Raw genomic sequence first — 16,176 nt, 5'->3', positions numbered from 1 at the left:
ATCCACCTTTCGCAGCAATGCAGGCTGCTATTCTCCCATGGAGACGATCGTAGAGATGCTGGATGTAGTCCTGTGGAACGGCTTGCCATGCCATTTCCACCTGGCGCCTCAGTTGGACCAGCGTTCGTGCTGGACGTGCAGACCGCGTGAGACGACGCTTCATCCAGTCCCAAACATGCTCAATGGGGGACAGATCCGGAGATCTTGCTGGCCAGGGTAGTTGACGTACACCTTCTAGAGCACGTTGGGTGGCACGGGATACATGCGGACGTGCATTGTCCTGTTGGAACAGCAAGTTCCCTTGCCGGTCTAGGAATGGTAGAACGATGGGTTCGATGACGGTTTGGATGTACCGTGCACTATTCAGTGTCCCCTCGACGATCACCAGTGGTGTACGGCCAGTGTAGGAGATCGCTCCCCACACCATGATGCCGGGTGTTGGCCCTGTGTGCCTCGGTCGTATGCAGTCCTGATTGTGGCGCTCACCTGCACGGCGCCAAACACGCATACGACCATCATTGGCACCAAGGCAGAAGCGACTCTCATCGCTGAAGACGACACGTCTCCATTCGTCCCTCCATTCACGCCTGTCGCGACACCACTGGAGGCAGGCTGCACGATGTTGGGGCGTAAGCGGAAGACGGCCTAACGGTGTGCGGGACCGTAGCCCAGCTTCATGGAGACGGTTGCGAATGGTCCTCGCCGATACCCCAGGAGCAACAGTGTCCCTAATTTGCTGGGAAGTGGCGGTGCGGTCCCCTACGGCACTGCGTAGGATCCTACGGTCTTGGCGTGCATCCGTGCGTCGCTGCGGTCCGGTCCCAGGTCGACGGGCACGTGCACCTTCCACCGACCACTGGCGACAACATCGATGTACTGTGGAGACCTCACGCCCCACGTGTTGAGCAATTCGGCGGTACGTCCACCCGGCCTCCCGCATGCCCACTATACGCCCTCGCTCAAAGTCCGTCAACTGCACATACGGTTCACGTCCACGCTGTCGCGGCATGCTACCAGTGTTAAAGACTGCGATGGAGCTCCGTATGCCACGGCAAACTGGCTGCCACTGACGGCGGCGGTGCACAAATGCTGCGCAGCTAGCGCCATTCGACGGCCAACACAGCGGTTCCTGGTGTGTCCGCTGTGCCGTGCGTGTGATCATTGCTTGTACAGCCCTCTCGCAGTGTCCGGAGCAAGTATGGTGGGTCTGACACACCGGTGTCAATGTGTTCTTTTTTCCATTTCCAGGAGTGTATATGATGAAGTACGTTTCTTCAGAATGATAGTAGTCAATGCAACATGGAGAATATAAATATTATGGGACCGCAAATTGACATTAGACACTGTACTTTAACTGTATTCAATTTAAAATCGAAAACTGGATGAAATTTAAACTGAGTTAACGAATAGCTTCTACTAGTACGTATGTGAGATCATTGTAAAGCATTTCATTCCCTATTCAAGCCATTGACGCATGCAGAATGGTCTTCGCGATTTCCTCCGCTTTTCTCGCTAACATAATTAAAGCAGTTATTTCCTCCGTGTACTTTTGTAAAGAAACTGTGTGATTTACGCACCGGATGCGGCAGACTGCTGCTGGAGAGACACCACCACCTCGCGCGGTGCCTTGTTGACAAGCTGGATCCACGGCTTCGTGGGATCTGCGCCTCATTCGAATCCTACCATCAGCCCTTGCCAGTTGAAATCGGGACTCATCTGACCATTCCACGGTTTTCCAGTCGTCTAGTATCCAACCCATATGGTCACGAGCCCAGGAGAGGTGCTGCAGGCGCTGTGCTGTTAGCACAGGCACTCGCCTCGGTCGTTTGCTGCCGTAGCCCATTGACGCCAGATTTCGCCGCACTGACCTAACAGATAAGTTCGTCGTACGCCCCACATTGATTTCTGCCGTTATTTCACGCAGCGTTGGTTCCCTGTTAGCACTGACAATCCTACGCGACGCGGACGCACTGTTCTCGATCGTTAAGTGAAGGCTATCGGCCACTGCGTTGTCCGTCGTGAGAGGTAATGCCTGAAATTTTGTATTCTCGACACACTCTTGAGACTGTGGATCTCGGAATATCGAACGCCCTAACGTTTTCCGAAATGGAACGTCCCGTGCGTCAAGCTCCAGCTACATTTCTGCGTTCAAAGTCTGTTAATTGCCGTCGTAAGGTAATATTGTGGCGAACACCTTTCCACATGAATCAGCCGAGTACTAATGACAGCTCCGCCAGTGCACTGCTCTTTTATACCGTGTGTGCGCGATGCTACTGCCGTCTATGTATGTGCATATCGCTACCCCGTGACTTTCGTCACCTCAATGTGTGTCCTCGTTACGTCGTCCGTCACGTGTTATTTTGTTTCCGACGTAACAGAATTCCTTCAAGTCATCTACTTCGTAATCACTAATTTTGATGTTTAGTTTCTTGTTGTTCCCATTTCTGCGGAACCTCATAACTTTCCTCCTTCTTCTGTCTATTCTGGACTCATCAGATTGTTCACTCCATTCAACACGTCGTATATTTATACTTCAATTTCGCTGTCGATAGCAATGTCTTCAGCAAATCTTACAATTGATACCCTTCAGATTGAATTTTAATCCTACTCTTGAACCTTTCTTTTATTTCCGTTGTTGATTCTTCGATGTATAGATCTAACTGTAGGGACGAAAGGCTGCATCCTCTTCTTACACTCTTTTTAAACCGGACACTTCGTTCTTGGTTTTCCAGTCTTATTGTTTTTGTACCTTCCTTACAGCTTTCTCGTATCTTTCTCAAAATTTCGAACAGCTTGCATGATTTTACATTGTCGAAGGCTCTTTCCAGGTCATCAAATCCTATAAACGTGTCTCCTTTTCTGTTAAGTCCTGCTTCCTTTATCAAGCACAACGTTAGAACTGTCTCTCTGATGCCTCTAACTTTCTGACAGCTAAACTTAACGTCGTTTAACAGATCCTCAATTTTCTCTTCCATTCTTTTACACATTACTCTTGTAAGCAACTCGGATAAATGAGCTGTTAAGCTGACTGTGCTACACTTGTCGCACTTATCCCCGCTTACTGTCTTCGAGATGGTATTTTTCTGAAAGTCTGATGGTATGTCTCTTCTCTCATTGATTCTACAAAACAACCTGAATAATCGTTTGGTTATCTGTTCCCTCAATGATTTTAGAAACTCCAAAGGAATGTTATCTATACTTAGTGCCTTATTTGATCGCTAGCAAAGTATTCCAAAGCTATTTCAAACTCTAATATCGGATCCTCTATGTCTTCCACAAACACTCCCATTCGCGCTTCTATGACCTAATCAAACAAGTTCTTGTTCGGAAGACGGCTTCAGTGTATCTACTCTCTTCTCTGCGTTCTACAGTGAAACGTTGGACGCTCAATGTCGCCACCCTTGCTTTCAATTACGCAAAAAGTTGTTTTGACTTTTTTGTATGTTGAATCCATCCTTCTGACGACCATTTCCTTTTCGATTTCCTACAGCCATTTCGCCTTGGCTTCCCCGAAAACCGTCTTCAATAAAGCATACCTGTAAACTTATAGCCCTGTGGAAACACGTTGATCCTGAAATTAATGGAAGTTGTGGGGCACATCCAGAAGGAAACAATTAAATTAACTTCAAAAACAAACTGAAATATTTTCGCTTGACCTCCTACTCCCTAGCAGTGTTTCGGAACTTATAAAAATATCGTACGTGTGTGTGTGTGTGTGTGTGTGTGTGTGTGTGTGTGATAGAGAGAGAGAGAGAGAGAGAGAGAGAGAGAGAGAGAGAGTGATGGATGGGAAAGAGGGGACACTGGTCACAACTGAACACAATAAAAATCACCATAGAAGAATAGCTTAAGCAATCATATAAATGGTCGGCATGTTGCACATTTTCTCAGAGGAAGTTAATTTGTGATTGTAAAACTGACCTCATCATAGCTAGACATCTCAGCTATGGTCCATGGAACATAAAATAAATAACTTGAGTGTAGGCTTTCTCGGCGTGTACTGCTGATGAAATCTTCTCTGGCATCCATCCAGGTGCATGCATTGAAATTTCGCGATGTTTCGGCGAGTGTCACTCTCATCATCTCCCGGCGGAGTGTCGAGTTTGCACAGTGGTCCCACATACACACTGGTCAGACAGGACATTATCACCACCGACCTGCTATCGATATAACCCGGCCAGGTGACAGCAGCGTCACCTGACGAGGAATGACTGCTGGTCAGACACACGCACGGTGCCTGTAGTGTCAGTGAGTGTGCTGTCTGTGAGTAGAATGGGGGAGGCGCGCGATCTGTCTGAGTTTGACAGAATGTAGAGTGCGATGGCCCGGAGGCTCAGCACGAGCATTTCGGAAACTGCACAACTCTTCGGGTATTCGATGAGTATTGTGGTGAGTGTCTATAACACGTGGCAAAACCAAGGTGAAATCATGTCCAGGCGTTGTGGGATTGGGCAGCTACCCCTTACTACAGATGTCGGACGCCGTAGGCTGTGCAGAGCGGTAAAACAGCACAGGAGACGAACAGTGGCGCAACTAACATGAGACTTTAATGTTGCTCAGGTATAAATGTGTCTCAATAGACAGCGCACCGAACATTCCTAACACGGGCCTCTGCAGCCGAAGACCCGTGCACGTACTAAAGTTAACACCACGATATCGGCAACTTTGACTGAAATGGGCACATGACCATCCACACTGGATGTTGGCACGCTGGCAGAGCGTTGCATGGTCTGATGAAATCTGATACCTTCTTCATCATGTGAGAACGGCTATAAATTTCGTTTCAGAGGTTTGAACCAAGCAGAAACGATGTACATAAGAACAAGCCTTTATTAAAAATGATAAGCACAATAAATTTTTGTGAAATCAAGTGCGAATATGTACCTATTATGCTGATTACGATTAAGAATATGCGAAAGACCTGATCAGTCTCGTTGCATATGTTCGTAATGCCTGTAATTACAAGGCTTATGTCTCAGTGATATGTTAGAGATTCTTGATGACAAATAGAAATGGTTTACCCATAATCATGCTATCTGACCTCAAACTATACAGCAGATTTTATCAAGTAACCTATGTGCCAGGTCGTATGTCAATTTCACATTTCATTAATTGTATTTTATTGACATTATCTTCCTAATACATAAGTTGCTTTAATAAAATCCTTTAATTGCGCCGCGTGTGTCACTGCAGACATCAGAAACTACCTCATATATATGCGAAACAACCAGTTGCCAATAACCAGAGTGTTATTACAACGCTTTCTTCAGATTACGTTGGCAGTCAGTAATTAATGCACTGCTTTTAAATTTCCTCCTTAGTTGTAAGGAAACCAGCAAAAATTGGCAACCTACATATGTTCAATGCTGAGCTCTAACTTCAATGCACTACCTCCACGCATTTCCCGACACCTAATTCCCTTAAATTCCGGGGAGGGGGGTGATGATCTCTGACACCACGTTCAGTCACAACGCAGATGTGTTTGACTGCGTTCAGATCTATCGAACTGGTGGGCCAAAACATAAACTGAAGCTCGCCACTGTGTTCCTCGAACGACTCCATCACACTCCTGGCCTTGCGGTATGTTGCCTTGTTGAAAAATGTCACTGCTGTCGGAAAACATGATCGTCGTAAAGGGGTGTACGAGGTATGCAACCACTGTGCGGTACACGTTGCTCGTCATGGTGCTTTGCACGCGCTCCGCTGGACCCGTGGATGCCCACGTGAACGTTCCCCAGAGCATAATGCAGCCGCCGCCAGCTTTTCTCCGACCCGCAGTACAGGTGTCAGGGAGCTGGTGTGTTTCGTTCCAAAGACGGACAAACATGCTACTAAGCAGGTCGTCATAATGTTTTGGCTCATCAGTGTACATGTGGAGCTTCACAAGACGTTTCTGCACGACCACATAAGCCTTTTCACGACACGTAGCCATTTCGAAGTGTGTTCAGTCACAAAAGTCCTTAGACTTACCTATTTTTCACATAATTTTCTTCGCAGAATTACTTCCTATGTTTGAGATGTCGTGGACACGTGGTACTGTGTTACAAAATTGTTACTTACAGACTTTCGTGTTGGCAGGCAGTTCTGCAGCGCGCACATCTGGCACCTCGATGGTAACTGGAACACGTGTGATCTGTGCAGATGGTGTTCGTGCAGCCGCAGCGGCGGCGCGCTCCCGCAGGCCCGGCTGCGGGGGCGGCGGAGGCGTTGTCGGAGGGCAACGTGTACGGCAGCGTCGACGGCAGCGTGCCGCCCGCGTGACGTCACAGCCCGCAGACTGCCGTCGGGGGCGGCGGGGGCGGCGGGGGCGGCGGGGGCGGCGGGGGCGGCGCCCGCGGCCCCCAGCCTGCTGCCTCACAGGCGTCTCCAGACATGACCGACTGCTGCAGGGAGCCGTGGAGGAGCCGATGAATTGCCGTCAGCTGGTACCCCTCTTCCCAGCCGTCGGACTTTCCATGTTCTTAAGAAACTCCCAACCTCACGTGTGGCTGCGTCGCAATGTAGTGCCTAAACGTTCGGGCTGAACAATAGTACAGTGCGTCTGACGAATCCTTTCTCTGAGCAGTGACGATGCTAGTTTCTGTTGGCACAAAAATAGTGCGACGGTAAAGGTAGGACGCTCTGCAGGTACAGAGCAGTCAAGGAAAGTGTGTGCTGGACGAGCTGTGTCATAATACTGCTAACAACGAGTGACCTTCGTCGCCCAGGTAAAGCTCATTTGCTGGGTTCACAGATGAAAAGGCTCGAATAAGCAGAATATTCGCTCCAACAACTGTTTTCTTTATGCGCTTCTTAGGCTACGACTGATTTCGAAACATACCATTTGACTTTGTGATCATATGTTCACCATAACCAAAGGAATACGTCGAACGCTCAAAATAACTCAGCAAGAGCCACATTCTGTTGGCTACCTCCACAAACCATCTACTTCCATTAGATATACGACAACGTGAAACTGCCCTGTGTTCATAATATTCAGTTTCCCGAGGCACAGATTGCAATACACATTTACACACAAATTGGCATGTGTTTGTAGCACTTGGTAAATGTAAAATTTCGTCGTCAGTATGCGTATCCTTTACAGAGAAGGAACGCAGACAGCCTCAGAATATTGAAGACTGTAGTGTGTGGAGAAAAAGGTACACAGACAAATGGACTTTTCAAACTGTTTACCTCGTGCCCATTTTGGTTGAGTATGAACAATTGCAGTGCTCAACGTAACTGACTACTTACCGCGTTCAAAACCTGTGTTAGGAAATGAACCTCCTTTGTTCCTGGCACACATTTCACTGGTTCGAGTTCTATTATGCACTTGCTGAAATATTAATGTATTCAGGGTGCGGCGGAAATTACTTGCACATTTTTCGACGGATGATATAGAGCATGATAACCATCTTTCATAGATAAGAAAGTGAGAGAGGGAAACTGATAGATTGCTCTCCGCCCCTTCCTCCCCCCCCCCCTTGCCCCCTCCCACCCCCCACCCCCACCCATCGACCGTCACCATTCTTGCTGATGAGACTCTTTTGAAACCAAAGAGTTAGCCTTAACATAACATTCCCTGTTTATACCTATTATACCTATTATACCTATTATAAATCTATTGAAATGAAAGCTACGAGATTTTGCACGGCCGGCCGCTGTGGCCGAGCGGTTCTAGGCGCTTCAGTCCGGAACCGCGCTGCTGCTACGGTCGCAGGTTCGAATCCTGCTTCGGGCATGGATGTGTGTGATGTCCTTACGTTAGTTAGGTTTAAGTACTTCTAAGTCTAGGGGACTGGTGACCTCAGATGTTAAGTCCCATAGTGTTTAGAGACATTTGAACCATTTTGCACTGTCTTAACAGGTCAGGAACAGAAATTTTTTTTTTCATGGCTCCACGTAAAGTAGGCCACCGATTTATAGATCTTGGTAACCAACCGAAAGATACAACTCCTTCGACCCATCTCGCACAATATTATGCCCCCAGTTGCATTACGGTGATCTAATGTTTGCTGGAGCCCGATCGTTGGAGGTGATCTCTTCTAGCCCTCCTCTCTTTCATATCTATAAGGTGGAAGTAACATTCAAGAGAGAAGTAACGATGTATTTTCTACCCATACTTTCTTATCTAAAGTAGACTGTTCTAAAGTATGAACACTTCGGCTATCATTGCCATTGCGCTACAGCAATATGGGTTATGTACTTTATAAATGTAGTTCTGTCGGAAACTGTATACTGAAATATTTTCAGTCACTAGCACCAATGTCTTACTGAGTAACAATTTTTCTCATTACCGCCGCTAATGAAGCCTCTTCAGATGCCACGTACACAAAAACTTTCTCAAACTCACATAAATGACGACGTTCCTAGTGGGCAGGTTAGTGTAGCGGGAACTCCAGACCCTTATTCGTGTGTTTATGTATTGGTAGTGGTGGGGCATTTATTGCGGAAGTTGACAAATATTAGTAAAAAGACTGACGTAAATGTAAAACCAGAAAAAGGTATCATATAAAGACTTTTAAGTGTACTTAAGGTACCATCTGTATTCTGCACGCCAAAGAAGAAGAATATCAGCGTTATCTTCCTTTAAAAAGTTTTTACACTAACGAAGTCTATCTTCAATTCTTTCTTAAATTACTACTCAAAAATGAATAACTAACGAAATATTAAACTAACGTCGATAATTTCAGAAACTGGTCTATTATTTTACAATTCTGATACTATAAAACTCTTCAGCATTTTGATTTATTGGAGTATTTATTTTTGCACTCGCCTTGGAATACAGAAGCAGGTTCCACAATATTTGTAGAGTAAGAGGAATTGAGAGTTTTTTTCTGTTACCAATTCAATCTCCATAATTATTAGGCGTATGGAGGAATCGTTAAAATAGTTGCAGTCTTTCGATGTAACGGTAAAACGATGCTGTAATTAACTAACATTTTTTTCCCTGTTCGTTCTGTAGAATTAAATAAAGCACTGGTCCCTTCTGTCATCTTCCCTTCCTTTCATGTCCGTCTGCTAATTTTAAGCGGTCATACATGTATAGGATTATTGCTACGTGGCAATATAAAGAATTTTAAAATCTTTCACGAAAGCAGTGGATAAGAAGGTTGCGCTCTACAGTTACCCGAGGTAAGTCAGGATGCAATTTATGATGACGTGAATGAGCTGTGTAGATTCATCTAATTGTGGCCACCAACTTGCACTCCCATGGGCAAAACAGTAAGTCGTATAAGAGACAGTCCCAGAAAAGTATCAACGTACAAGCATAGAATAAAAATCTTCTTCGCTCTTAATGAATAAATTTCCACACTAGAGTCTTCCATTTCTACCTTGTCCTTCCAGAAACTGCTAGCTTCCAAAGTTTCAGTCTTAAAGACTTGCAATAGACCATTGAGCCACACGAAACTATTTTCAGCCTCTGTCTGTACCATTTCTTATTCGCGCTAGAAGAAATCGTTTATACCTCAAGAAAAAACTGCTTAACAGCTGCTGCAAAATCTGCATAGTTTTCATGCCTTCCCGGAAGCTAACAGCCTCGTCACAGCAAACTTAAAAATTCTTTGTCAATAAGCATCACTACCTACATTTACGTATGACATATTAGAAATTTAGAAACATCTTCAACCATATCTGTTTCTTTAGTCGTGATATATTTTGCCTCGAAAGTAAAAATGCGTCAGCTTACGGTCTGTAAATAGCAACGTGATATGTTGGTCTTCCACTAACCGGTAACAGCAGTTATTTCCAGTCTTAATGTCCAAATACATTTCGCCTGTGCTTATCATAGAATAATACATTAAAGTATGTATACTACGTCACACATTTTTCAGTAATTTTTTTTTAGGAAACACTGCTTCCAAAAAATCCTTAAACACAGAACAATAGAACAGGTTTTGCAAACCGGTTATTTATCATTACGATTAAAAGTAAGAAAAAAATGAAACATGTAACTCGGTCTCTCACGAATGTAACCAGCCAACACTAAAATTTCAAATTTTAATACCGCTAGAGTATCCAGAAAATTCCTTAGTTTCAGCATCCAGAATGACTAACTTTTATTTAATTACTGAATAGGTAACGAGAAACAATATAATTGTATCAATTCTCTGTCTTAAACTTCAACAGACGAAGTACTCAACCTATTTTAACGTAATTTGTAAGTGTTCTTAGTATCTCGTTCGAAGAAGTCTCTACTCTGATTGTGTTTTTACCGTACTTTGGAGCAAAAAATAATTTTACAATTGATGTACGTCATAAATTAAATATAAACAAATACACAAGAGCCTTCAGCGATAATCTTACTGAGTAGTGTCACAAATTCGTGATAACTAGCAGCAATGTACAACACGCAATCCATTCACAGTGCAGAATTAAAAGCTGAAGACATTTCTGCGGAATTGTTGACTGACTTAGATCTCAGTGTCACTAAAGACAGGAAACGGGAAATAGGTTAGATTTTCTTGCTTAAGTATAGGTATTATTCCGTGTTCGGCATCAGATAAATAATTTTCTGTTGTAATCGATGTAAATATAACATTATTAGTAAAAGTCCTTGTACGTGTTGTTATTATCTGGAAGCCGGCAGACACAGAACCATAAAATGAACAGAGGAACGTCATTCTGTCATGAAACATGCATTGTCCTTCAACAAGTCCAAAGAGCGTGTGTCAACATAGCAATGACTAGCAAGAGTCTCACTGAAACGAAGTTTTCCAGTTAAAAATCTGATTATAGAAAAATCGTCTGGAAAAGACACCTTTGTAATGTTGCATAAGTGACTAGTTACAGCAGTTGGAGAAGTGATGCGTCCCATAGTACATAACAATGTATATCTCTTGCTCAGTTAATAAATATGACCTTTTCTGTGTGCTGTTATCATTTCAGTTTCAATCGGCTGACTTGTGAAAGTTTCAGTTACTAGCTGTTTGTGCGTTTGTAATGTGATACGAGACTTCATTTTATCTCTTTTTCGTAAATTATATTGCAAGGAGCCATGCACTGTCAATTACAATTATTGTTATGTAATAATGATATAAGAGGGTTGAGTTTCTTTCTTAACTGCTAAAACATATTAGATAATTTATAAGTACATGAATGTAACTCTCTGTCACAGGGCTGTAGTTTTGGGATGAAAGCATTATGATGTACAAACAGATTGTTTGATAGTGTCAGTGAGCAAAATTAAGATGAGTTATAAATAAAAAAAGTGGTTCCCTTTTTTCCTGAACTTATAAATCTGTTCCTATGCCGTTGTATACCCTATGTACCTGAAAATTTGAATGTCATAAAAATGATGTGAAGGCCAAGGTAAGAAACTGTAAATTTCTAAGAAACAATTCATTTGGATTTGTTTCATATTTATAATTATTTTTAAGATCATACAGAGTGGATGCAGACTCTTCTAAAAGTTCTTCAGAGATAGTTTTGGGGTATGTGCTGATTGTTTCGCTATTACGAGTGCCAAATCTCTAACAGTACTTACTGAATAATTCTATGTTCATGTTATATGTGCAGAGCCGTCGTAATAAAGACATACTGTTTCTGATATTAAACGCTTCAACTACCCATTAAGTTGCTACGAGTCTATAGGATCAAATAACCAAAATTTAAACAACAAACTACCTGGTTAACGCAAAAACCTTTAGAGAAAAAAACATATAGATATTTAACATCCAGTTTCTCACTGCACAAAAGTGTTCCTTTTTTAATGGAAATGTTAAAAAATTCGTCCACATGGGGATGACATATAGTAGACCGATGGTTGTGTACATGACAAACGTTCCATATAAACATGTACACAGATAATTCGAGAAAGAACAAAAGCGAAGAAATTATTCGGTTGAGAGTCAATGGAGATTTATAGTAGGCTGTATCAAGCCAAACAGCAAATTTCCTCGAATGAATGTGTTATGTCACTTCCATGCATGTTCAACAAATACATTCACAATTTTTAAATTTTTTATTTAGCAATAGCCATCATTCCAACCATAGCAACGCAGTACGTTAACTAGTTTCAGCAGATTCAGTAACCAACTTTTTTTTAATCACAAGAAAACTTTATTTCATTCTCTTTGGTCCCTTGTCCTTATGCCTGTATTCTAAGAACTACACCAGGCCTTGTTTGTAAGATTTTAGTGTTCGTGGTTATATGAATTTGGGCAAGGCATTTATGTGCTGATAGCTTTATTAACCTATCCAGCTCGGGGTTGTTAATTACATTAGTTATTTACAAACACTACACTGCCTCGTTGTCGATTTGGTGGCTACACAGCTCAATATGAAGAAATATAATTATAAATTCTACAATGCACAGCTGTAGTTGTAGAACAAAAGCTGAAACAAGATGAAGACTACAGAGTGTTAGAGTCTACTTTACAGGTCAGTTTCAGTGTTTTAGATTTGCTTCATTCATTTAAAGTAACAGTTTCAAATTTGTTTTCTGACGGAACAAAAAAATGGTTCAAATGGCTCTGAGCACTATGGGACTTAACATCTCAGGTCATCAGTCCCCTAGAACTTAGAACTACTTAAACCTAACTAACCTAAGGACATCACACACATCCATTCCCGAGGCAGGATTCGAACCTGCGACCGTAGCAGCAGCGCGGTTCGGGACTGAAGCGCCTAGAACCGCTCGGCCACCAACGGCCGGCTTGACGTAAAACACTGAGAATTTTGGTACCTCGATAGAACAGCTTTTTTATTTTGAAGGTTAATGAATTAATAATTAAAAAAAACGAGAAAATTTGTTTTATTCAGTGATTAATGTTAAATCATGATTAATAACACACAAATCATAATAAAAAATTTTAAAAATAAGAAAAAGTGTCGTAAAAGTACGCCATGTTATTAGAAGCGCTTCCCACAGAGCATCACTGTTCTGCAGAACACAGTTTGTGAAAACCTGATCTAGTCGAATATTCGACCTCGTTTACAATCTACACAACGTCCAGAAATATGTAATTTTCAAAACACATTTCTCTAACTATAATCATGACAGTATTTTTTAAAGCCAGTGTAGCAAAAATATCTTCAAACTTCGAAGCTTTGTATATGGTGCCTTGACGAATAAATTGTGGATGTGAACACATGTCTGAGAAACGTGATCCAGCGAGGCTACAGACCATCGTAGATCCATGGAAAACGCCTGCAGCTAGGCCACCCCATTGGCAGAAAACGTGACGGACAGCAAGCCGTACTCTTCGCAAAGTCCGCAGTTCTTAGGGTGGCACATGGCGCCTTACTCGTCCACGCCAGTCACAACAACAAACCCAGCAACGGCTGAGACGTCAGGTTTGCTACCGAAGATCTTGCCTAGCAGCAGGTGTTTTTCCCTGCAACTTCGACGATGTGCAGCGTCATTTGACGACATTTTTCTCATGCAGGTCTTTGTATTCAAATTGCTTGTCACGAAACCCTCTGCAATCGCATTGACGTTTGTAGGTAGACTCTAAGAAAAGAAAGCAACGATGCACCACGAAATAATTATGCGAACGAGACGGAAATCGGTAGGTGGGATGTACATGTAGAAACAAACAAATGATTATAGTTGGATAAAATTATATTTTTTATCCAAGAAAATTTGGAAATATGTGGCAAGGACAATGTGACCAAATTGCTGAGCTCATTGGTCCCTACTTAATCTAACTAAAGCTAACTTACGCTAAGGACAATACACACACCCATACCTGAGGGAGAACTCGAACCTCAGACGGGGGGAGCCGCGCGAACGGTGACAAGACGCCTCAGACCGCGCGGCTACACCACGCGGTTTTATTCAAGAGAAAGAGGTTCACAAATTGAGCAAGTCAATAACGCTTTGGTCCATCTCTGGCCCTTATGCAAGCAGATACTCGGCTTAGCGTAGATTTATAGAATTATTGTATGTCCTCCTGGGGGATATGATGCGAAAATCTGTCCAGTTGGCGTGTTACATCGTAAAAATCCCGAGATGATTGGAGGGTCTTGCCCATAATGGTCCAAACGTTAACAACTGGTTAGAGTTCCAACGACCTTGCTAGCCAAGGTATGGTTTGGTAAGTGCGAAGACAAGCGGTAGAAACGCTCGTCGTGTGTGGCCAGGCATTATCTTGCTGAAATGTAACCCCAGGATGGCTTGCCATGAAGGACAACAAATTGAACCTTCGATTATCTTCGACGTACCGCTACGTTGTAATGTTATCGCGGGTGACAATCAAATGGTTCCTGCTATGAAAAGAAATGGCACCAGGGCCATCACTCATGGTTGTCGGGCTGTATGGCCGGGCAACAGTCAGGTTGGTATCCCACCTCTGTCTGGAGTGTCTCCAGACATGTCGTTGCTCTGGAGTCTCATTGAATGGAGTACAATTGTCTTCGAACCGAGACCTGATGACCACCAAAGACGTGTCTGGAGACGCCTCAGACATGTCTCGGACGCCTTGGATACCAAACTATATGTAGTCTGACAACCGGGAGTGATGGTCTAGGATGCCATTCTTTTCCATAGCGGGACTCCTTCGGTTGACATCTGCGACACTCTTACAGCACAGCAGTACGTCCAAGATAATCTATGCCACATTTTGGTGTCCTTCATGGCAAACCATCTTGGAGTTACATTTCAGCAAGATAATGCCCGCACGCACACGAATAGCGTTTCTACTGCTTGGCTTCGTACTTGCCAAACCATACTGTGGCTAGCAAGGTCGCCTGATCCCTACCCAATTGTTGAACGTTTGGAGCATTATGGGCAAGGCCCTTCAACAATCCGGGGATTTTTGCGATCTAACGAGCCAACTGTACAGGGTTTGGCACGATGTCCCTCAGGAGGACATCCAAGAATTGTATCAATCAACGGCAAGCCTAGCAACTGCTTGTATAAGGGCCAAAGGGGGACCAACGCGTTACTGACTTCCACAGTCCGTGAAACACTTTCCCTTGAATAAATCATCCAATTTTTCTGAAATTGTAGTCATTTGTTTGTCTGTGCATCTATTCATATATGCCGATTTCTATTCCATTCGGATAATTCCTTCGTGGTGCGTCATTTTTTTTTACTTTGAGTGTATTTATTACACCGTGTCTGTGCACTATCTAATCAAAAATATCAGTACTCCTATTAGTGAACACAAATGTGGAATGTGCCCACCCCTCGCCTTTAACACCAACCCTGCTGGAGACATTTTCAATGAGTGTCTGTATGTCTGTGGAGAACGACAGGCCCACCCTTTCTCAAGACCCGAAACCAGAAGAGATATGTCTGTCCCATTAGCTAAACGGTCAGCGCGTTGGAATGCCATGCACGGGGGCCCGGGTTCGATTCCCGGCTGGGGTGGGAGATTTTCTCCCCTCAGGGACTGGGTGTTGTGCTGTCAAATGGCTCTGAGCACTATGGGACTTAACATCTATGGTCATCAGTCCCCTAGAACTTAGAACTACTTAAACCTAACTAACCTAAGGACATCACACAACACCCAGCGTTCACGAGGCAGAGAAAATCCCTGACCCCGCCGGGAATCGAACCCGGGAACCCGGGCGTGGGAAGAGAGAACGCTATCGCACGACCACGAGATGCGGGCCGTTGTGCCGTCCTCATCATCATTTCATCCCCATTGTCGATGCACAAGTCGCCCAATGTGGCGTCGCACTCAATAGGACTTGCACTTGGTGGCCGAACTTCCTGCCAGGGAACTCCTGCCCACTGACGCCATACGATCATTTCCATTTCCCAGAAAAGATAGCGGTTTCTAGATTCTGGAGCTAAGTCGGTGTTCTAACTCATCCCAAATATGTTCTGTTACGTTCAGGTCGAGACTTTGCGCAGGCACTCCACTTCAGAAATGATAGTGTTCACAAGCTATTGTCTCGCAGATGTTGTTCTGTGACAGAGTGCATTGTCATGCTAATACAGGCGTCCTCTCCAAACTCCTCTTCTACTGTACACAGCACACAATACAGTAAAACGTGTTCACACCCTTCCGCAGTCAGTTCAAAATGGTTCAAATGGCTCTGAGCACTATGGGACTCAACTGCTGAGGTCATTAGTCCCCTAGAACTTAGAACTAGTTAAACCTAACTAACCTAAGGACATCACAAACATCCATGCCCGAGGCAGGATTCGAACCTGCGACCGTAGCGGTCTTGCGGTTCCAGACTGCAGCGCCTTTAACCGCACGGCCACTTCGGCGGGCCGCAGTCAGTGTTTGCTTCATC

The 16,176-nt window shown here is 43.9% G+C and overlaps 1 protein-coding gene across 1 annotated transcript in view; it reads left to right on the top strand.

Annotated features, from left to right (window-relative positions):
• LOC126262829 (putative phosphatidate phosphatase) overlaps nucleotides 1-6,276 on the top strand; it is a 418,821-nt gene extending 412,545 nt beyond the window's left edge. Inside the window, exon 7 of the mRNA XM_049959681.1 lies at nucleotides 6,142-6,276. Within this exon, the coding sequence (XP_049815638.1) occupies nucleotides 6,142-6,261 (120 nt within the window). The 3' untranslated portion in view covers nucleotides 6,262-6,276. The remainder of the gene's footprint in view (nucleotides 1-6,141) is intronic.
• The last annotated feature ends 9,900 nt before the right edge of the window (nucleotides 6,277-16,176 follow it).

The sequence above is a fragment of the Schistocerca nitens genome, chromosome 6 (genome assembly GCF_023898315.1).
Source record: "Schistocerca nitens isolate TAMUIC-IGC-003100 chromosome 6, iqSchNite1.1, whole genome shotgun sequence".
Taxonomy (NCBI): domain Eukaryota; kingdom Metazoa; phylum Arthropoda; class Insecta; order Orthoptera; family Acrididae; genus Schistocerca; species Schistocerca nitens.
Note: the sequence above shows the minus strand (reverse complement) of the source record. Positions and strands in the feature narration are given on the sequence as shown.